The sequence below is a fragment of the Podarcis raffonei genome, chromosome 13, assembly GCF_027172205.1.
Source record: "Podarcis raffonei isolate rPodRaf1 chromosome 13, rPodRaf1.pri, whole genome shotgun sequence".
In the NCBI taxonomy this organism is placed as follows: domain Eukaryota; kingdom Metazoa; phylum Chordata; class Lepidosauria; order Squamata; family Lacertidae; genus Podarcis; species Podarcis raffonei.
The window spans coordinates 3,361,958-3,385,663 of NC_070614.1; the positions used below are offsets into that span (position 1 = coordinate 3,361,958).

At 41.6% G+C, this 23,706-nt stretch overlaps 1 protein-coding gene across 1 annotated transcript; it reads right to left on the bottom strand.

The window, feature by feature from the left end:
- FH (fumarate hydratase) lies at positions 1 to 16,925 on the bottom strand. The gene is made up of 10 exons (XM_053362375.1): positions 16,782 to 16,925; positions 12,589 to 12,723; positions 11,379 to 11,489; positions 5,530 to 5,706; positions 4,772 to 4,954; positions 4,382 to 4,547; positions 3,509 to 3,712; positions 2,240 to 2,367; positions 1,296 to 1,449; positions 1 to 196 (listed from the first exon to the last, which is right to left on the bottom strand). Exons 1-10 carry the CDS (start codon positions 16,893 to 16,895, stop codon positions 54 to 56), a joined length of 1,515 nt encoding a protein of 504 aa, XP_053218350.1. The 5' UTR covers positions 16,896 to 16,925; the 3' UTR covers positions 1 to 53.
- Positions 16,926 to 23,706: the final 6,781 nt, after the last annotated feature.

Genomic DNA, 23,706 nt, shown 5'->3' on the forward strand with positions numbered 1-23,706 from the left:
TTGTTTACTTTATACAATTTATTTATTTTCTGTTTCTACTACATTTGTCACAGTTACTTAGGACCCAACATATCTTCTGGCTTTACCCACTGATCAAATTGTTCTGATGTTAGAAATCCGAGCTTGATAGCAGTTTCTTTTAGTGTTGACCCTTCTTTATGTGCCGTTTTGGCAATCTTTGCCGCCTTGTCATAGCCTAATGTAAAAGTCAGTCAGTCAGTTCCATTTATTATGTTTAATGAACAGTCTTTACACACATAATGTAAAAGGAAAAGTCATGAGATAATTTTTAGGTCAATGAGAAACCAAACGATGAAGTTACCTGCTTTCTAAACTTAACAGTAACTGCTACTACAGTGGTACCTCTGGTTACGAACTTAATTTGTTCTGGAGGTCCGTTCTTATCCTGAAACTGTTCTTAACATGAGGCGCCATTAGCGAAAGCGTGCCTCCTGCTGCACGTGCGCCTCCAGCATGCGATTTCCACTTGCATCCCGGGGCAAAGTTTGCATCTGGGAGCAACTACTTCTGGGTTAGTGCAGCTCATAACCTGACGCGTGCACAACCAGAAGCGTTCGTATCCAGAGGTACCACTGTACTATGTGTCCTTGGGAGCATGTGGATGCTGCTCATGAAAATGCAGACAATGAAACCTGTAGCATAACATCTACACTGCACACTGAATCCCTAGTGGAAGAGGAGAGAGCCTGAGACAGCGTTGCTATTTCAGTGACAGCCCTTTATCTATCAATACACTCATTTGGGCCTCAACTCCAAAGATTGTCTCTGAGCAGTCAACATCACACCAATTACAAAGTACTGTATATTAATGTTGCAGCTACTTCTAAGCAAGAATAGCTGTCATAGCTCAGCAGTGGAGCATCAGCTTCATGCAGGTTCAGTCAGCCACTGCCAGTCAGGGTAGCCCATTACTGAACTAGATGGACTGAAGGTCTGACTAGCTATATGGCAGCTTCTCATGTTCCAGGCCAGCACACTGTTATGTTCCTCTCCTTTTTTGCAATCAGTATCTGGGTGTTAGATTAGAATTCAAATAGTGAAACAGTTGTGTTAACTAAAGCTCTGGGAAGCTTGGCACAATTAATGCTCTTCCCCCTTTTATTACATTTCTATGTGTAGTCTTTACATTTCCCTCTGGACCATAACCTACCCTCCTTCCCTTACAGACGTACCAAGGCCAGCATTCCAGGTCTCTGGAAATCTGCTCAAGCAGGTAACTAGATTCATTTTAAGCAGTTCACATGAGTCAAGACTGGCATGTGTTAGACACTTACCTATGTGGGGATTAAGGGCAGTCACCAGCATGAGCGACTCACTCATTAGTTTGTTGATCCTCTCTGTGTTGGCTTGTATTCCAATCACGCAGTTGTCAGTGAAAGAAACAGAGGCATCTCCTAAGAGTCGTGCAGAGTGTAGCACATTTTTAATCTAAATGAAATATTAAAATACAATTAAAAATCACTGGTTTAGAAGACTAGCTGCTATACAACATTTTCACTTTCTGTTCAATAAAAGTCAAGACACAACTGGATATGGAATCTCAGTAGCTGATATTTTAAGAAGCCTATAGTAAAGCAACTGGTTTGTGTTTTTTTTGACAAGGACTCCAGAATTACAGCTTGACAAAATAATAACCAAGTTTAAAATTTTTACGTCCGTAAGTTTTTTGGAACAACCCTAGCTCCCAGATCCACAGAGTTGAAAGGGGTTAGGATTGCATGGAAGTGTCCCTCCCATAGCACAGCCATTACTGCAGAAATCCCCGCCTGTGGAAAGCTCAGTGAGCATGTGCCAATAGGGCTTTCCTCTGGCAGTAGCTGGCATTACGTTCAACGTGGGAAGTTGTGGGGATGTGGCAGGGGAGGCCTTGAATTCACTAGATCTAAGACTTGTTCAACAAGAAAGACCCCCCTTTCCACATCCATATAGCCTGCGGTCATTTCCACCCATCCACACACTAGAACCAAGGAAGATTGGGAGGGGAGGAAGTCAACAATGCAGGCATGGGGATCCTATGGAAGTAGCCAAACATTTCTTTTAAATGGTAAGATAAGGCTTTCAGGCTAGCCATTCCTGTAATGCAATGCTAGGGCCCAAAATTAAAATGAGCTTGTGCATAAGATGCGACTCCAGCAAAACTCAATTATCCACTCATTACAATTACGAAGCCCCTCTAACCATGCACTAAAATATCATGTAATTAGAACTTCAAACGTACAATCATGGGTTTAAAGACGTTCAGCTCAAAGTGGCCACAGCTGCCTCCTACTGTAACAGCAACATGATTCCCCATCACCTGAGCTGCCACCATGGTTATGGCCTCACACTGAGTAGGATTCACTTTTCCTGTAAAAAGCGGGGGGGGGGGAGAGAAGAGAAGAAAAAGACCTCAAATTAGTATCTCTCCAACTTTTAAAAAAACCATTCATTTCTTCTCTTAAAGGGAACTCTTACAAATGAGCTACTAAAGTATTATTTAAAAGAAATAGTACCCAAAAAAACCCCAACTCTGGATGTGATCATACAGAACCTGGGGCACATTTATGTAGATGATAGAACATAGAAGATTCTACTGAAAGCAAATAGCTCCAAATGGCATGGTTTCAAAGGCAGATCTAATTACAGCAATAATTTGAGAAAAACAATTACCGTAAGATAAAGTACTGTGTGTCTGCCAAATGTATATCAGTCCTCACTTGAATTCACTAAAAATACAAGAAATTTATGCAACATGCAAGTTATGTTAGCAGTCTGCAACTAGAATAAATTGTGCAAAAATACAAACCTGATATGGTTCTAAATGTTGGAACATCTGCCAGAATTATTGAAGACACAATAATATCATCTACTACTCATGAATAATCTGTTGCCACAGTTTTTCCAAATGATCTTGATATTCAAGAGCAAAAGTTCTATATAATTTTTTGTGTCAGTACAGACTGCTCCACCCTGTTTCCATACTGTCAGGGATCTGTTGGCTGAGAAGGGGGAAGAGATTGGAATGTACAGGGAGCCGCCTCCTTTAATGAGCAGTTGCACTTCCTCCAAGAGAGAAGAGGAGGAGGAGGAGCTGTCAGGAAACACTGAAACAGAGAGAAAGGAACAGCCTCCAAAGCTTGGATTTTTATGTAGGGAGAGGAGGAAAAGTGGGGGGTTCAGGAAGTTTCTATGCTGGAAACGGAAAAGACAAGAGCCACTTCCGGCATCTGATAGCGACTGAGGAAGACATGCTTTTAAGAGCTCTGGACTGTACATAGTTTTTGGACTTAATAACTCTTGTAAAAGCTGGCTGGAGTCCCAGGTTGTTAGCTCGGCTACCACCCACATATCATCCCTGACACATACATTGGCAGCAAAAAACAGTACTGCTTACATATATATTTGAAGGCAAAAACTGAAAAATATGTAAAGTTGTACGTTAAAATGTATGGTCAAAGATGCTAGCTCATTACTTATTAACACAAAATTAACAAAAACCACATTGTACCTGGCATAATACTGCTTCCAGGTTCATTTTCAGGCAAGATTAGCTCCCCCAAACCAGATCGAGGTCCAGAACCCAGGAAACGGATGTCATTAGCTATCTTCATCAGGCTGCAAGCCACGGTATTCATTGCCCCACTCAGTTCAACCAGGGCATCATGAGCAGCAAGGGCTTCAAATTTGTTTGGAGCAGTAATGAAGGGCAAGTCTAATGAAAGAATTATATATATATATATATATATATATACATGAGCATCCCATCCATCGACTCTTGCATTTGATGCACATACTGATAGCTCAAGTACTCTTAAAAAACAAAAACGTTTTATATCGACCATTCACGTTAATATCAGCTCTGGGCAGATATCTATAAACAAAGTTAGGTACTCTTATCTCCAAGGGCTCCCAGGCTAAAAATTAATGGGCAAAAGAAAACAGTTTATTAAATACAAAATATCTAATTACCTAGATTAAATCTAATGCTGGAAACCAGGGTGTTAAGAAGGTATTGCTACAATTAGACCATTACCCTCCAGTGCTTCAAGATCCCAATGCTCCTATGCCCTCCCCAGCAGTTAAAAATCTTTTGGATTTGAAGAATATAGTTCAAGCTTTATCTGTTCATAACCTTGTTGATGCAGGAAATAGCAGGCTGATAAATCTAGTCATCAGCTGCCTTTGGTACAGCAGAACTCCAATGTACAAATAAGCTTAGGTAGATGAAACATGGAGAGAAGGGCCTACAGAATATAGCAGGATATTTTCTTTCTAGAAAAGGCAATTACTGTCCCATTTCTTTTGTTTTGTTGTTTCCTCTGACAATTATATTTCAATTCTCTAAGAGGCTATCAGAAGTTTCCTTCATGTCCTCCCTTACTTGTAAGTGCAGCCACCTTAGCAGCCACCTTCTCAGCAAAACCAATTCTTGTATTCAGTCCTGTGCCAACAGCAGTGCCACCAGCTGCCAGCTCATAGACCCTTGGCATGGCTGATTTGATCCTAGTGATTCCATATTTGACTTGTTGCACGTAAGCACTGAATTCCTTCAAAGGAGAAAAAAAAGAGGGATAGCCAAACAAGATTATATTATTGTCCAGATTATTCTCATTCCATGTGAGAATTTAACATAAATGAGCCACTTATCACTAGTCAAAGATATGCCTTTTGACTGGAAACAAAGTTAATGTTTGCAATGAGTTCCCCCCACTCCTTCCAAGAGAAAAATAGAACTTTCATACAATATTAAACTGTCAAAATGTTTTTTTACCTGCCCAAGGGTAAGGGGAACTGCATCCTGTGTATGAGTACGCCCAATTTTAATAATTTTGGAAAATTCTTTTGACTTGGCATCAAGGGCATCCTGAAGCTTCTGCAGCCCCGGCAACAGCACTTCATGAACTTCTTGTGCAGCAGCAATGTGCATTGCTGTTGGAAACGTGTCATTTGAACTCTGAGAAAATGCAAACACATGATGCTTGTTATCTGAACATCTCTTTTACTATTTATCTGTTCCTAGACTGCTCAATGTAGGAAAACACTCGAAAGCATGTAAAAAGGACACTTCCTCCTATTTATGATGCCACAACCAGTAGCAAAATCAGGAACACAAAACGTAAGAGTCCCAAGCTTAACACAGTATAGGTTAATTAATGGAAAGAAATTCCATATAGGTAAAAAGGGGATGATTTTATATACACACGGTATGTGACATTCGGGTGTAGCAATCAATTAGTGATTCCCTTATCACTGTTTATACGCAGCAACACAAAGAGCAATTCAGCATCCCAAGCAAATAATAATCTGATAAGTTTTAAAGATCAGATGCCACATTTCATAGTTTATTTTTGTTTAAGAATGTTTTGGTAGTTGGCAGCATGCCAACAATTGAAGTGGTATTTCCCCCCTTTGAAACACCTTGCACCTAAGCAAACAAAGCCCATTTGATAAATAAATATTTTGACCTTTTAGTAGATAATATGTAATGTAAACACACAGCAAGAATATTTGGAAGGAGCACATAGTGACCTGGCTTTTATTAACATGGTCGTTCGGATGCACTGGGTCCTTGCTCCCCAGTTTACCTCCCAGTATCTCAATGGCTCTATTACTGATGACTTCATTAACATTCATGTTCGTCTGTGTTCCAGATCCAGTTTGCCACACCACTAGAGGGAAATGATCGTTCAATTTACCTTCAGATACCTACAAAAACACATTTATCATTGTTACACATTGTTTCACAGTGCCATCAATTTATATAAAACACCACTGAACTACTAAATGAGATAACATTGAACAGACACTAAATAACCTTTAAAGCTCTAGGTTTAAAATCCATATTGTACACTTAAAACATTCAGTTTCTGTGATGAGGTGTGTTTACACCACACTACATGCTTCTTTCTCAAAGGAGTCATGCAAACCTTATATCATCACATACCTCTGCAAAATATCTTAAATACAGCAGGATGAGAAGAAGGATCCAATCTAGATAGGTTTTTCTGCTGTGTTAACTGTTTTAGACTAATTTTAGCATAAGCAAAGTACTAGTCAAAAAAATATTTAAACACTACCACAAAGAATGTTTACACGAAACAATGATACTGGAAGGAGCCTGACAAGAGTTTTTTAACTAGTTACGAAGCTGTTTCAAGGAGCCTGCCTCACTCTTTGCCACTCTGCATAGTGTCTGTGACAAGTATCATGCAACTGACATTGGGCAGCACCAAACATTCTGACCAATGCAAAAGGACCATGGGAACATTATTTGCATCCCAGGCTGATGAAGGCATTATCATTTTGAGTAGACAAGAAAATATCTGCAAAGAATTCAGTACATCCTGGTTCAATTATGCAGAGCTTTTATATTAAATACTGAAAAAGTATTGATGGAAGAGATTCACAAGGACCAGGCCGGCTTTCTCCCAGGCAGACACTTGTCTGATAATACGAGGAATATAATTAACATTTTGGAGAAGCTGCAAGTGGACATTTATACTAAAGCAGTTTTAATTTTTGTGGATGCGGAGAAAGCCTTTGATAATATTTCTTGGAGTTTCATGAAGAAAAATCTTCAGGGGATGGGGGTTGGTCAAGGGTTTGAAAATGGTATAAGTGCAATTTACTCAGAACAAAAGGCCAAATTAATAGTTAACAATGTGGTGACAGAGGAATTTAAGATAGAGAAAGGGACACGACAAGGCTGCCCAATCTCCCCATTACTCTTTATTTCGGTCCTGGAGGTTTTACTAAATATGATCAGAAGGGACCGTCTGATCAAAGGTATAAAGGTCGGAGCTAAACAATACAAACTGAAAGCTTTTGCAGATGATTTAGTACTGACATTACAGGAGCCAGAATCTAGTACCAAAAGAGTACTAGAAATGATTCAAGAATTTGGCCAGGTGGCAGGATTTAAGTTGAACAAGTCAAAAACTAAAGTTCTTGAGAAAAATTTAACACCAATTGAGAAAGAGAGGTTTCAGAATGAGACAGGTTTAACATTGGTTAAGAAAGTGAAATACCTTTCACCATTGTTATTCATCATGGTACTGGAGGTCTTTCTAAAATCATTAAGGGAAAACGAGGCAATAAAAGGGGTTGAAGTAGGCCGGAATGAATATAAAGTGAAAGCCTTTGCCGACGATCTGGTTATAACAGTAGAAGATCCCTTAGAAAGTATGAAAAACATACTTACGGAGGTGGAGAGATTTGGTCAAGTGGCAGGATTTATACTGAATAAGAAAAAGACTAAAATAATTGTCAAGAATATGGACTCAGATAAGATTGAAAATATACAGCAGCAAGCAGGCATAGAAGTGGTGAAAAAGGTGAAATATTTAGGTATTTGGATAACCCCCAAGAATATAGATTTATATCAGAATAACTATATACCAGTGTGGAATGGGATAAAGAAAGATCTGGATATGTGGGGACGAATGAAATTATCATTTTGGGGAAGGATTTCAACGATAAAGATGAGCGTGCTACCAAAACTATTGTTTCTATACCAAACAATTCCTATAATTAAGGGGACTGGGGTATTTAAGGAATGGCAAAGAGTAATTTCAAGGTATATCTGGCAAGGAAAGAAGCCAAGAATTCAATTTAAGTTACTGACTGATGCAAAAGAAAGAGGAGGCTTCGCCTTGCCAGACTTGAAATTGTACTATGAAGCCTCAGGTCTCTGTTGGTTAAAGGAATGGATAAAATTAGAAAATACGGAATTGTTGGATTTAGAAGGATTTGATAATAGATTTGGATGGCACGCATATCTATGGGCTGGAAAGAAGAAAATCCATAGAGGTTTTGGAAACCACATTTTCAGAGGACCGTTAATAGAAATATGGGAGAGGTATAAAAACCTACTCGAAACAAAAACTCCACACTGGTTGTCGCCATTAGAGGTTATGACGGTTAAAAAAATTAATATGAGAAAGAATTGGATTACATATGGAAATTTGATCATTAAAGAAGGGGGGAAATGGAAAATGAAACCCTATGAAGAAGTGAAAGAATTTGTGTATGATTGGCTACACTATTTTCAAACAAATGAAATGTTTAAGAAAGATCTTAAAGAATATCGATACGCAGAGAAGGATTCTAAATTTCAAATAGAAATAATAAATAACGAATACAAAAATTTATCCAAAATGTACAAAATATTGCTGGAATGGCACACAAAGGATGAAGAAGTTAAATCAGTCATGATAAAATGGGCCAGAGATATTGGACATAACATACAATTCGATGATTGGATAAAACTATGGAATGAAAGTATCAAATTTACTGCGTGCACTGCATTAAAGCAAAATGTTATGAAAATGATATATAGATGGTATATCACACCAGTAAAACTAGCAAAAATGTACAAAACATGTAAGATGTGTTGGAAATGTAAAGAAAAAGATGGTACATTTTTTCATATGTGGTGGGAATGTAAGAAAGTGAAAAGCTTCTGGGAATTGATATATAACGAGTTGAAAAAAATGCTGAAATATACATTTGTTAAGAAACCAGAGGCTTTTCTCTTAGGAATAATTGGTAATGAAATAAATAGAAAGGATCACAAAATTTTCCAATATGCAGTGACAGCGGCAAGAATACTATTGGCCCAGAATTGGAAACAAGAACAAATACCAACGTTGGAGGAATGGAGAAGGAAGCTGATGGACTATGCAGAACTTGATAAACTGACTGGGAAGATCAGATATCAACGAGATCAAAGGTTTATCGAGGACTGGAAAAAATTAGTAGACTATTGGCAATGCATAAGTGATAACGAAATAACGTTAGTGGCATTTAAAGAAGCTCTGTAATAGAATAAGAAATATTGCAAAAAAGCAAAATATAAGAGGGGGGTAAGCGTAAAGGTAATATAAAAATTGGGAAATGTGTATTAAAAAATTAGAATTCGAACGATTGGCAGAGAAGCTGAAGGAAGTCTAAAAATCGAAAATTTATTGTAAATTGCTAACGTGATATGAATGTATGAAAAATTAATAAAATATATTTAAAAAAAAAAAAAAGAAAGTGAAATACCTGGGGATTAACTTGACAGCTAAAAATGGGAATTTATTTAAAGACAACTATGAAAAATGTTGGTCAGAAGTGAAAAAGGACCTAGTGTCAGGGAAGAGTTAGAAGTTTCCAGTTTCCCAGAGGGAGAAAACATTCCCCAAGGGGGGGAGGGGAGCAGTGAATCTAATAGAAGAGAACAGGAGGAACAACAGGGAGGGACCGGCTGTTCCCAGGAAAGGGTTCAGTTCTAGCTCAGATTCGGAGGAGGGGAGATACAAGCCAGCTCTAGCCAGGAGGTTAGAAAAAAGAGCGGGAAAGCGAAGGGAAGGGTGCCTTCGCCATTTTGAGAGTGGCTGGTCATGGAGAAGCAGAGCTCAGAAGGTATCTGAAAGAAGTGACTCTGAGGAATAATATTTAAGAACCGTTTATAAGAATGTTTTGTTAATACGCAATAAAAAGTTTTATAAAAGAACAAGAAGCATTTGTGTGGTGATCTGAAGAGGACAACGACCAGGCCTGACACCTAGAAATATGGTCAAATTTGAAGCTTTCCTTGTTGGGGTGAATTGCTGTTATAAAGATGAATGTTTTGCCAAGGATGTTATTTTTGTTTCAATCACTACAAATTTTGGACAAAATGGACTGTTTCAAGAAGTGGCAGAGAGACATTTCTAGATTTGTCTGGCAGGGCAAGAAGCCCAGAATAAAATTTAAAATACTAACTGATGCAAAGGAAAGAGGTGGATTTGCCCTGCCAGACCTAAAACTTTATTATGAATCAGCAGCATTCTGCTGGTTGAAAGAATGGCTGCTTCTTGAGAACACAGACATTTTGGATTTGGAAGGTTTTAATAATGTTTTTGGGTGGCATGCATATTTATGGTTCGACAAGGTTAAAGCACACAAAGTATTTAAAAACCATATTGTTAGGAAAGCATTGTTTAATGTCTGGACAAGGTACAAAGACTTATTTGAGAACAAAACCCCAAGGTGGTTGTCGCCGATGGAAGCAAAGGCTCAGAAAAAGCTCAATATGGAGGCCAAGTGGCCGAAATATTGGGAAATTTTGGAGCAAGAAGGAGACAAATTGAAACTGCAGAGTTTTGAGAAATTAAAAGATAAAGTGCGAGATTGGCTTCACTATTATCAAATAAGAGAGGCTTATAATCTGGACAAAAAAATTGGCTTCCAGGTGGAAAAATCAAAGTTGGAAACAGAATTGTTAGATCCCAAAACTAAGATACTTTCAAGAATGTATAACTTGCTGTTAAAATGGAACATTCAGGACGAGACGGTTAAATCAGCTATGATTAAATGGGCACAGGATCTTGGACATAACATTATGTTTGCTGACTGGGAACAGTTGTGGACCACAGGTATGAAATTTACGGCATGTAATGCCTTAAGAGAGAATATTATGAAAATGATTTACAGGTGGTACATGACACCAGTCAAGCTTGCAAAAATCTACCATTTGCCCGATAATAAATGTTGGAAATGTAAAGAAAATGAAGGTACATTCTTTCACCTTTGGTGGACGTGCCCAAAGATTAAGGCTTTCTGGGAGATGATCTATAATGAAATGAAAAAGGTATCTAAATATACCTTCCTGAAGAAACCAGAGGCCTTTCTCTTGGGCATAGTCGGCCAATTGGTGTCAAAGAAGGATAGAACTTTCTTTATGTACGCAACAACAGCAGCAAGAATACTGATCGCAAAGTATTGGAAGACACAGGATCTACCCACCCTGGAAGAATGGCAGATGAAGGTGATGGACTACATGGAACTGGCAGAAATGACCGGCAGAATCCGAGACCAGGGAGAAGAGTCGGTGGAAGAAGATTGGAAGAAATTTAAAGACTATTTGCAGAAACACTGTAAAATTAATGAATGTTAAAAATGATGTTGGATTGAAAATAAGTGACATTAGCAACAAAGTTAATGAGAATATGAAAAAATGAATTGATAATGGATGAAAATATAGAGTTATAATATGTTAAGATATAGAGTTAAGATAAACGAAAGAGGGTAAGGATTTGCTGATTTGATTGTTTAAATGGGAATACAAAAAGGGGAGGTGTGAGGAGGTCAAGGAAATAAGGAAATGAGTTTAAAGATATCGAAAAATGGATTTATTTTTTATTTATTTTTCTTTCTTTCTAGTTATTAGTTTTTTCTTATATCCCTTTTCTATGTATGTTTTTTAGTTTGCTAATTTTTGTTTTAATTTTCTTTATTCTGTAAACTTATGATTTCTGTAAACTTTATTCTGTAAACTTATGTTTTGTGTAAAACTTCAATAAATATTTCTTAAAAAAAACCCATTATGCAGAGCTTTTATATTAAAATATTACCTCATCTGCTGCCTTCACAATGGCATTGGCAATCTTTGGCTCCAGGCCATAATCCTGATTTACTTCAGCAGCTGCTCGCTTTAGGATACCAAAAGCTCTTATTACTTGGACCTAATATTTTAAAAAATAAGAATGGTGATATTGTACATGCACGTAAAATAGCGGAAGCCATTTTAATTGCATTATTTCCTTCTAAACAAGCCCAATTGATACAGCCAGGCATTCTTATCATTTCCCACATTGTACTCTTATTGATAGGACCAAAAATTGTTGCAGTTATATGTAAATCAAAGACAATATTAACCAGTAAGAAAACATACTAGGGCAACACATTCCCCCATCAGTCTCAACTTTCAAAATAGTAGATTTTTGTCAAAAATCAACCTCTTTCAGTTCTAAGTGATATATCTGCACGAGACAGCAACCTTGCTTTTAGAGCACTGGCAAGAAACAGGATTGACAGCTCACAGATGATTATGACAGCTGGCCAGGGTATACCACCTGCCAATCATCTGATATCATAATGATGTCAGGTGCTTCCCCTTGTGCTTACATTAGCAATGCAAGTGCAGATCTCAGTGAGCTTCCTGAGAACACTGATAACCTGTTGAGTGCTTACAGTGTGGAGAGCCAGTGTGGTGCAGTGGTTAAAAGCGGTAGACTCATAATCTGGTGAACCGGGTTCGCATCCCTGCTCCTCCACATGCAGCTGCTGGGTGACCTTGGGCTAGTCACACTTCTCTGAAGTCTCTCAACCTCACCTCACAGTTTGTTGTGGGGGAGGAAGGGAAAGGAGATTGTTAGCCGCTTTGAGACTCCTTAGGGTAGTGATAAAGCAGGACATCAAATCCAAACTCATCTTCTTCTCTTCTTACAGGAAGCCCACAGCGATCAGGCATGCTATGAAGTTCTCAGTGGTGAACTTCATAGTGTAGCCAGTAGCAACCAGCTTCCTGAAAGGGCCAATCGGCTGGTCGGCACTGACAGCAAGTCTCCTTTGCCAAGCAACAATTGGAAGCACTTTAAGGCACCTAATTGTACCTTGACAGTGGCATTTCTACCTGCCCCACTCCTGATGTCACATATAATGTTAGGTGTGGGGCAGGAGAGAATTGTTAGGGGGAAATGGCCTCACCAGCCAAGTTGGGACCCATGCCAGAGACTCTCCCACGCCTGTTGTAGAGAATAAATTCAACTTTGAATTACTCACTGGCATCCGTTCTGTTGCTCCACCAATCTTAAAATTCATTGTGGATCTCACAGTCTGTGCACCGTAATACTTGTCATTTGGAACTTTGAGTTCACCAAAGGTATCATATTCTATTCTAAATGAGTCCTGACTGGCCTGAGGAAGGGAAAAAAATCAAGAGTTAAAATGAAGAGACCGCTCTCCTAGTAAATTATATATACACAATAGAAACACTTAAATGTTAGCACAGAATGCCAGAAAGTTACTGTTTTTAAAAGTATCTTATCAGAAAAGGTACCAGGGTCATAATACACACCATGGTTCAAATTCTGTGGATCAATGGGCAGAAGCAGAACCAAAAAGAAAACTTCTGCTGCTAGGAGCCGGAGTACTGTAATCAAACTAGTTCCCTGAGCCCAGTAGGGAAGTACTTAGATGTAAAGTCCAAAATCGCCCTCTCCAGCTGCATGGGAATCTGATTTTGAAACTGATGGGAGGTTCAGAAGTAGTTGGTGATTATATCATGGGTTCAAAGGGGGTGGGGAGTCAGCAATTATCCTAGGACAGAAGAGCAAGGGCCTCGCATAAACAATTCTATGGATCCTAGCCAGGTAATGGAAGAGTTCACCATTAGAACATTTTATTTCTGCCAAAAAATATGTCTAGTAATGTGATTCTGCTTGAACAATAATTGAGCAGTAACAGAATCTTATGTACAGGAGTCAGCCTTGAAAGTGGGGCACATTTTTCTTTCAGTCTTCAGAAATATATATTTTTAAATTTAATGATATGCAGGCCACATCTGCTCTATATATTTAAAGCAGTATCGTATCACTTTAAACCTTCATGGCTTTCCCCCAAATAATTCTGATTCCTGAGAAATGTACTTTGTTAAGTGTGCAGAGAGATAGATAAAATCTTTATTTGCGTCAGCCACAAACCATAGCAAAGAAATCAAATACAGTAAGATACAGATATAGCTGGCTGGCTGGCTATACAAAATATATTCTGAAAATTTACAACTATACAAATGAAAGAGTTAAAAACTGTCCTTGACCACAAACAAAACATGAACAGAGAGCTGTTAGGAGAGCACTATTCCCTACACAGAGCTACAACTCAATCTCTCTTCCCGGGGATCTGTGTTACTTAATAAGGTTTGCATCATTTCCGCTGCCTAGACATCCTGCTCCACTCTAGTCATTTTAGTTAGGCAGGATAGGAAAGCTCAAGCAAAGCATGTGATCAACAACACATACCCAGAAATCCTGTCCACATTTCTCAGGTTGAACAAGTCGAAAGCATGACAAGAAGAGAAATTCCATAGAGATGTCCAAAATTCAGCTGGATCCACCAGTCTTTGGGATGGACCATTCTGATCAGGTTATCTCAAGTAGTACACACTTTCACAGGAACAACTGATCATGCATATAGGTTTGTAGAATTGTTTTACCTCTCAGCCACAGATTTTACTATGAAGTTCTTACAATTTGCTGTTCTCAAACTCAGATAACAATACCAAACAGACATGTTTCTCCATTGTGCCTTTTTGCCAAGATACAGTTCAGAGGTCAAACAACTTAACCATATTTGTACTTTTGCCTTTTAAATATTAACTGTTGTGACGTAAAAGATTGCATCACAAATTACATGAGATTAGCAAGGTTTATTGGAAAATGCAATTGTTGTAAGCTTAGCTTTCAAATACAGTGGTACCTCGGGTTACATATGCTTCAGGTTACAGACTCCGCTAACCCAGAAATAGTACCTCAGGTTAAGAACTTTGCTTCAGGATGAGAACAGAAATTGTGCTCCGGCAGCGCAGCAGCAGGCCCCATTAGCTAAAGTGGTGCTTCAGGTTAAGTACAGTTTCAGGTTAAGAACGGACATCCGGAACGAATTAAGTACTTAACTCGAGGTACCACTGTAATTAAATAATAATAATTAGCAGGATTTTGAATCATTATTTTTTGGGAAATGATAATTTTTCTCACTGCTCTACAATAAAAACATCAATCAATACTGGACTAGTATCGGATAGTGAGAAACAGACCTCTTACTGCAAACAAAGGAAGAGTTATCTCTGGCTCATTTATGATATATAGCTTAGCTTTAAAGAAACAGAATAGTAGTGACAGAATACTCATCATATATGTTCAATATATTAAGCCATAGTAAATGTGTCATAGCATATATTTAGTGATATATCTTCAACACTGCTATAAAGTCACACAGTTTTAAGGCACATTTCTAAATGCAATATTGTTATTTCAGAAACCTTGGGAAAATGTCACACTATTACTAAGTCATGGGAATGTGTGTTGGGGTGGAGGAGAGACATCAAGAGAATGGAAGAGGCACAAGCCACAGACTTGTCCAGAGTGATTGTGTCAGAGGTTGGAGAATTACTTTCAAAAGACTCCATTTCCTACAACCAAGTTAATGTAAAGGGATTTTTAAAATAGCATCTTAAGTAGCCTATTTAGCTTAGAAGTTCAGAATGTTATGCTGTAATGAGTTTCTAACTCTCCCTCAGAAAATAATGTTCAATAAACGCCAAGAACTAGTGTGACCTGTCACTCAGTCGCTGGAACAACCGCTGCATTTGTTATTGTTATTGTTATTGTTACATGTTATTGCTGGACAGTTATCAGGAAGTGCTCACCTACAACTGTATGCATGCACAGCCTAAACAAATAGCCAAAAAGAATTAAATGCTGATGAACTGATGAAAACGGTTATTTCATTTTGACAGTTGGCTTGGAGCAACAGTGGCCAAGAAGCCAAATCTAGCCTTATCAGTCCCCAGTGATGTAGTGTAGAAAACCTTGTGTGGCAGGGGGGGGGGGAATCAATTTTCAGAAATACATCACTTCAAAAATTAATTCCTAACACGATGAATGGATACAACCCCATTCAAACTGGGCAGTTTCAAAGCTGTAGTTAACTTCTTTAGATTATTATTAAAAAATGGAATGCACTGCTCTGCTTAAAAGCAGAATGTTAAATTTTCTATGCTTCATTTCCTTAACATTCATTCCATGTATGGTATTCTCATCTTAAAATATAAGTATTAAATAAATACAACTGTACTTTACTAAATTGGTTTTTAATAAAATATTTCAGTTTACATGGCGTACCAGAATATTAATATACAGTAGTGAACTTTTCCTAGTTCTACCACCTAAGGGGCTCACCCTACTTCAAGTTAAGTTGCTCAGAGGCAATTATAACATTACCATTAACACTGAAGGTGACCAGAAGAAACCCCCACAAATGCAGCCCAATCCCACTCACATTCCCTAAGAAACAAAGGTTACAAATACAGTGGTACCCCTGGTTAAGAACTTCATTCGTTCTGGAGGTCCGTTCTTAACCTGGAAATCTTCTTAACACCACTTTAATGGGGCCTCCCACTGCCGCTGCACGATTTCTGTTCTCATCCTGAAGCAAAGTTCTTAACCCGAGGTACTATTTCTGGGTTAGCGGAGTCTGTAACCTGAAGCGTCTGTGACCCGAGGTACCACTGTCCCATGTAATGTAGTTTTGTGTTTTTATGTTGTGAACCTTGGGTGGTTAACAGCCGCCGCCACCGCAGGCCCTTAAAAACAACGGGCTTTCGTATTCATCTTTCCTTGGAGGCCAGCCTCCCTCTTCCCAAGGGGCCAGTTCCCAGTTCAGAGTGCGTGGCATCCTAAGGAGGGGAGCAGCGCTGGATTGGGGACACGCACAGGGCGGCAACGGGGCCCAAAACAGCAACACTGAACAGATCCGTTTGAAAAAGCAGCTGTACCAAAATGAATGATTGTGAAAATGAGGAATATTTGAGGGAGGGGCTGTCAAAGGTTGTCCTCGCCCAGGACGCGGACCCGGGTTTGAATCCCGCCCGGCCTCCCTCACAGGGTTCTTGTGGGGGCTAAATGCCCGGGAGCCCCGCCCGCCCCCCCCCCGGGAGCTCCTGGGCGGGAGAAAAGGGGCAGGAATGCGAAAGCAGTAATAATAAAAGCCATGGAAGCTCAAAATTTATACATGTGGAGAGAGAGAAACCTGAGGCGGGAGGAGGCGAGAAGGGGCCTGATCCTCCGCCGCCTCTTTCCCTCAGCCGCGCAGGAGGCGCCTGTCCCGCGAAGGTCACCTCTCGGCGCCCTTGCGCCTCCCTCCCTCTTTCTCTCTCTCTCCATTGCGCGCGCAGCGGGGGGGGGGGCGCCACTCACCATCCTCCGTGGCTGCGGGTGGCGGCTGCAGGTCGGCGGGCCCCTCTGGCGCGCGTGGACGGCGGCGCCCCTGGCGCAACTCAGGCGCTGGAGGGAGCGGAGCGAGCGGTACATGGCGGAGGCTGCGGAGGGGGGACGGAGAGGACGGAGTGGGCGGAGTTGCAGCCAATGGAGTGGAAGGAAAGGAGGGTTTCGCCCGCCCCCATGCTGCCTGCGCGAACCAATCAAGGAAACGGAGCAGGGCTTTAAAAAAAAAAAAGGCAAAAGGGGCGGGCTCGACGAGGACAGCCAATGAAACAGCGGCTTCGCGATGCGCCAGCTGCACTGAGCAGGCGCGGGAACAACTGTCGCAGCTTTCCAGCTGCGCTCCCTTCTGTCTGCCAGCCTGTCACAAATTCCCTGGTGGTCTAGTGCTTAGGATTCGGCGCTCTCACCGCTGCAGCATGGGTTCGATTCCTGGTCAGGGAACACTTCTTTGGGATGTGGGTGGCACTGTGGTCCAAGCCACTGAGCCTCTTGGGCTTCCCGACGTTCTTCTGCCTAGCTTCTGCCAGCCTAGCAGTTCAAAAGCACACCGGCGCAAGTAGATAGATGTACCACTGTGGCGGGAAGGTAAACAGTGTTTCTGTGCACCCTGGTTTCTCTCAGGGTGTTTTGTTGCACCAGAAGTCCTGCTGGCCACATGACCCAGAAAGCCGTCTGTGGACAAATGCCGTCTCCCTCAGCCTGAAACGAGATGAGCGTCATAACCCCATAGTCGCCTTCGACTGGACTTAGCCGTCCAGGGGTCCTTTACCTTTACCAATTCCTTCCACCTGTTGCAAAAACGGTGGTCCTCCCTGTGTATCGTTATATTTGAATTTGAAGCAAAGGCCATCATTTAGTTTAGGTTCCCCCCCCCCTCCGTTTATGGTTTTCTTGCTTCCTATACTACTATTGCTGTCAGTTCTCTTCTGTAACTAAAGGGGGGGGGAAGTACTAGATGCAGAAGCTGTTTCACAACTAACTGCTTGTTAAATCACTTTGGGTTCCCCAGGCAAGACAAAGCCGCCCTGAGACCTCTGGAAATTCAATAAATTTCAATAAAATTCAATAAATAATAAATTCAATAATAAAGCAACTAACAAATTAAATAAATAATAACTTGTAGTTGGGTTCAGATCCCAACATGGCAGAAAATAGTAAAAAGGCATTTTAACTTCACTATGCCTAAAGTTAATCAACTACCTTACCCCATGTGCCCACTTTGATTGGCAGAACTGGCACTGCTGCAGGTGCCACATAATACCAGTTCTGCATTTGCAGCACCTGCACTTTGGAACTCCCTGCCTATTGAAATCCAGCACTGTACGCTTCACTGAACACTTTTTGGCACCTGCTGAAAGCATCCATTTTTAGGCAAGTCTACCCAGATGCTTGAGGTGTAGTTTAATGTTTTAATAATTTTAACTTTTTGTATGTTTTAATGTATTGTTTTTTCTTGATTTATCTTTTTGTAAACTGCTTTGAGGTTGTTGTTTTTTACAATCAAGTGGTGTATAAATTTTATGAAATATAAAATTAAAATAAAGGCTGTTGTATAAGCAACCATGTCCTTATTTTTCAGTGCAATCGTTTGCCTGTTTGAGCAGGAAACCACAATTGAGTTCAACAGGGTTTATGTCCAGGCAAATGACTAGAAATTTGCAGCCCTGTTCTTAAGGGAGTCTGCTGCTCTTCCCATATTTCATCTTATGGCAGAGACCCACACAGGTTTTATTTCCATTTTATTTTTATTTGCTCCACTGATTGCTTTTCAGAGCCAAGCTCTCAAACCAATATCCAGAAAGAAATAAAACAGAACCCTAGGCAGGGTATAAAGCACATAGTAAATACAGACAAGAAGTAGGTGCGTGAGAGATACTGAATTGGATTACCAAAACTATCTTAAGGAAGGGCAGTGGTAAAAATAATTTTAAGGACTTACTGAATGCCAGAATGGAAGGGGCCAAGCAAATGTTAACTGGAAGAGTGTTCAGCAACTGGAACCTAACAGATCTTACCAGCTAGCATATCAAGTAGGACCTCAATCTTACATGACATAAATAATAATAATAATAATAATAATAATAATAATAATATTTTATTTGTATCCCGCCCTCTCTGGCCAAGACTGGGCTCAGGGCGGCTTCCATCAAATATATAACACTGGTATGAAATCAAACAAAAATTACCTCCTAAAAATAAGCCAGGATCAAATTAAAATCTAATTACCGTATTTTTCGCTCTATAACACGCACCTGACCGTAACACGCACGTAGTTTTTAGAGGAGGAAAACAAGAAAAAAATATTCTAAACGAAACAGTGGATGTATGATTTTTGTGGTTCATGCTGTGGCCACAGACATGTGATCTGACGGTGAGTTTGGGGTAGCCCAATGCAAAAATCCTGAGGATCCATGTGGATCCATGCTTTGTAACCACGTTTTTGCGCCATTGCGGCCCCATGAAACAGTGGGTGCGTGTGTTTTTTGGTGCAGGCTGTAGCCATGGATATGCTATGTGATCTGATGGTGAATTTGGGGTGACCTAGTGCAAAAATCCTGAGGATCCATGTGGATCCGTGCTTTGTAACCACATTTTAAGTGGGGAGGGAAGGAAAAGAACTCAAGGAGCACGCGTGGGGGGGTGTGGAGAAGGATGCTACTAATAATGCAGGAGAGGCTCCTCTCCGGCTTTGCTCCTTTAGAACAAGCAGGCTCTGCGTCTCTCCCTCCTCCCCGGCAAGGAAACCATGATAGTAACCACTCTGAGACAAATCAAGAAAAATTGCGACCAACACTCTCCCCCAACAAGCGCAGTGAGGTCAAAACACACACACACAGAGAGAACTGGCCCTAAAGTCGCAGGGCGCTGGAAGTCGCAGGGGCGCTGGGGGAGTGAACGGGAAGCAAGAGAAGGAGAAGGAGCCCTCACACACAGAGAGAAACACAGAGTGTCAATTCTAAAGTCGCAGGGGCGCAGGGAGAGTGAACGGAAGCAAGAGAAGGAGAAGGAGCCCTGACACACACAGAGACACACAGAGTGTCAATTCTAAAGTCGCAGGGGTGCAGGGAGAGTGAACGGGAAGCAAGAGAAGGAGAAGGAGCCCTCACACACAGAGAGACACACAGAGTGTCAATTCTAAAGTCGCAGGGGCACAGGGAGAGTGAACGGAAGCAAGAGAAGGAGAAGGAGCCCTGACACACACACAGACACACAGAGTGTCAATTCTAAAGTCGCAGGGGCGCAGGGAGAGTGAACGGGAAGCAAGAGAAGGAGAAGGAGCCCTCACACACAGAGAGACACACAGAGTGTCAATTCTAAAGTCGGAGGGGCGCAGGGAGAGTGAACGGAAGCAAGAGAAGGAGAAGGAGCCCTCACACACACACACAGACACACAGAGTGTCAATTCCAAAGTCGCAGGGGCGCAGGGAGAGTGAACTGAAGCAAGAGAAGGAGAAGGAGCCCTCTCACACACACACAGACACACAGAGTGTCAATTCTAAAGTCGGAGGGAGAGCGCAGGGGCGCAGGGAGAGTGAACGGGAAGCAGGAGGAGGAGAACGATAGCTCAAGCACACACACACACACAGCCCCTACAGTGGCTAATCCAAAATCGGACAGCAAAAAACTGCAGGCAGGGACAGAGAGCACGGGGTTGTTTTAAAGCAGCCAACCCCGCTCTGCTTCTCTCCCTCCTCCCGGCTAGGCTGGCTGAAAAGCTTTGCTGCTACTTAGCAGCTCAGTGGGGAGGAGAGAGGAACATAGAGGACAGGGTTGTTTTAAAGCAGCCAACCCCGCTCTGTTTCTCTCCCTCCTCCCCGGCTCCACTAGCTGACAGGAGCCGCTTACACCAGCTTTGCTGTTTCAAAGCGAGCCACGGACTGCTCACAACTGCAGCAGATTCCCCCGCCATCTGTAGGCATTCGCTTCATAACACGCACAGACATTTCCCCTTACTTTCTAGGAGGAAAAATCTGCGTGTTATGGAGCGAAATTTACGGTAGATGGCTTTCCGCAGGATTAGGGTTGGGAACAGTAAATGTTCATTAGGCTTAACTGTTTACGCTGTTCTTATATGGGCCTGTGAGAATGCTGGGAGGCCTCTTTCATACTAGTTCTTATACAAAAAGAGAAGGGGAGTCAGGCTGAGCCCTGACCGAAGGCCTGGCAGAACAACTCTGTCTTACAGGCCCTGCGGAAAGATGTCAAATCCCACAGGGCCCTGATCTCTTGTGGCAGAGGGTTCCACTAGGCCAGGCCAGCCTAATCTCTCAGGGGCCCGGGATCTCCAAGCTGTTGTTATTTGCAGACCATAAGGTCCTCCGTGGGTGCATACCAGGAGAGGCAGTCCCGTAGGTGCGAGGGTCCTAGGCCGTATAGGGCTTTAAAGGTTAAAACTAGACCTTAAACCCGATCCTGTACTCCACTGGGAGCCAGTAAAGCTGGTATAACACTGAATGAATGTGATCCCGCAGCGAATACCCCATATGGAGTCTCGCCGTGGCATTCTGCACCCGCTGGAGTTTCTGGGTCAGCTTCAAGGAGTGAATTACAATAATCAAGCCTGGAGGTGACCGTCGCATGGATCAGAGTGGCGAGATCAGGGTGAGAGAGGTAAGGGACCAACTGCTTAGCACGGCAGAGATGGAAAAATGCCGCCTTTGTTGTAGCTGCAACCTGCAACTCCATAGAAAGGGAGGCGTCGATGATTACACCCAAACTCTTGACAGAAGGCACTGGCGCTAATTGCGCACCCGCAAGAGATGGGAGTCATAAAGGAGCAAACAGTCCTTTAGGTAACCCAGTCCCAAACTGTTTAGGGCAAGCTTCCTCAATCTTAGCCCTCCAGATGTTTTGAGACTACAATTCCCATCATCCCTGACCATCATCCTAGCTAGGGTTCTTGGGAGTTGTAGGCCAGAAACATCTGGAGGACCGAGCTTGAGGAAGCCTGGTTTAGAGCCTTAAAGATTAATACGAATGCATTGAGTTGGGCCTAGAAATACAATGCAACAACAGAAATGTGTTCAAACCTTCTGGCCCTCATTAGCATCCCAACAGTTGCATTTTTCACCAGTTAGTTTCTGAGCTGCTTTCAGAAGCTGCCTCACATAAAGGGCATTGCAGCAGTCCAATCTGAAGGCAAGGAGAGCATGAGCGACCAGGACCAGGTCCTACCACTCCAGATGGGGCCTGAGCTGCGCTACTGGCTATTGCCCTACCTGTGCCTCTCCAGAAAGCAGTGAGTTCAAGAGCAGTTCCAAGATGTATACCTGGTCCTTCAGGTGTTTCACAAGTGTCCCAGACTCCCTGGGAGTTGTAGGTGGAAAAGAAAGGTAAAGGTGTGTACTATGAGCATTTTGATGGCAACACATCCCAAATATTCAATGACTTCCCCCAGCTGTTTCATGTAGATGTTGAGGAGTATTGGGGATAACATGGATGCCACAAGGCAGAGGTAATGGGTGGCACAGAACACCCAGCTTTATCACTTAAACATAAAGCCAGCTATTTTCTCTTTCTCCACCAACCCAACATTGTGTAACATCCAGCCTGATGGAAAAGTTCTGGGAAACTCTCACTACAGTGTGAAATTTTGGTGGATCTTCATAAAAGGTATTGTCTTACTCTGAATTTTAATTATGCAGTATAAATAGCTTAAATAAAAGATAGGTGCAAATGCTCCATTTATAAATATAGCATTTTCTCTCTCCAGAGCAAGCATCTCAGAAAGTGTGTTTGGGAGGGTACCAAACCAATCAGTCAAATATGTTCTTCTCAGCCCTTGTGGTGTGGAACCTCTCTTTGGCCAGTAGTCCATCATGGTACAATATTGCAAGCCTTTTCTGAAGACATCATCTGTGTAGCCAGCCATTCACTTCTGGTATTCATTCTCTTTTTAGCCCAAAACCTTCAGCAGGAAGGAGTAACAAACCACCAACGGTGTGCTACCAAGAGCCTCATATTCACTTGCAGTGTGTTCAAAGCCAAGTGTGGCAGTACCATTTTTCCTGATGTGAATCAGCAGAAAGGGCTAACAGTCAGTGGGCTTGATAAGCTTTCCAGTACATCCTAGATGTATATACCAGAGAGACAGCAAACCTCACTTATAAGTTGTATGCAGTTTTAACAAGAACAGTTGTTATTGTTGTTATTGTTGTTGTTATACCCCACCCATCTGGCTGGGTTTCCCCAGCCACTCTGGGTGGCTTCTAGCAAAATATAAAAGTATAATAAAACATCAAATATTAGAAACTTCACGATACAGGGCTGTATTGGGAATTTATACAATTAAGCCTCTTTTTTCATAATTTCCCCATGAATTTTTGTATTTTAAGCTTTTATTTGTGAACTAAGACGCGGGTGGCGCTGTGGGTTAAACCAAAGAGCCTAGGACTTGCCAATCAGAAGGTCGGCGGTTCGAATCCCCGCAATGGGGTGAGCTCCCATTGCTTGATCCCTGCTCCTGCCAACCTAGCAGTTCGAAAGCACATCAAAGTGCAAGTAGATAAATAGGTACCACTCAGGCGGGAAGGTAAACAGCGCTGCTCTGGTTCGCCAGAAGCAGCTTAGTCATGCTGGCGACATGACCCGGAAGCTGCACGCCGGCTCCCTCGGCCAATAAAGCGAGATGAGCACCGCAACCCAGAGTTGGCCACGACTGGACCTAGTGGTCAGGAGGGGTCCCTTTACCTTTACCTAAGACATGTATAGCCAGAGACGTGTGTATAAAATATTTATGTTCTACTATTTCTGGGGTGTTCTTGGATTCTGCATAAAAGGGGACTCCATCTCCTTTTAAACATCTTCAGAGAGGCAGGGGTGAATAAAAAGCATGTTTGCACTAAAGATATCTGGAATTCTTACTCATGGAGAAAAGCCCTCTGGAAAGAAATTACTC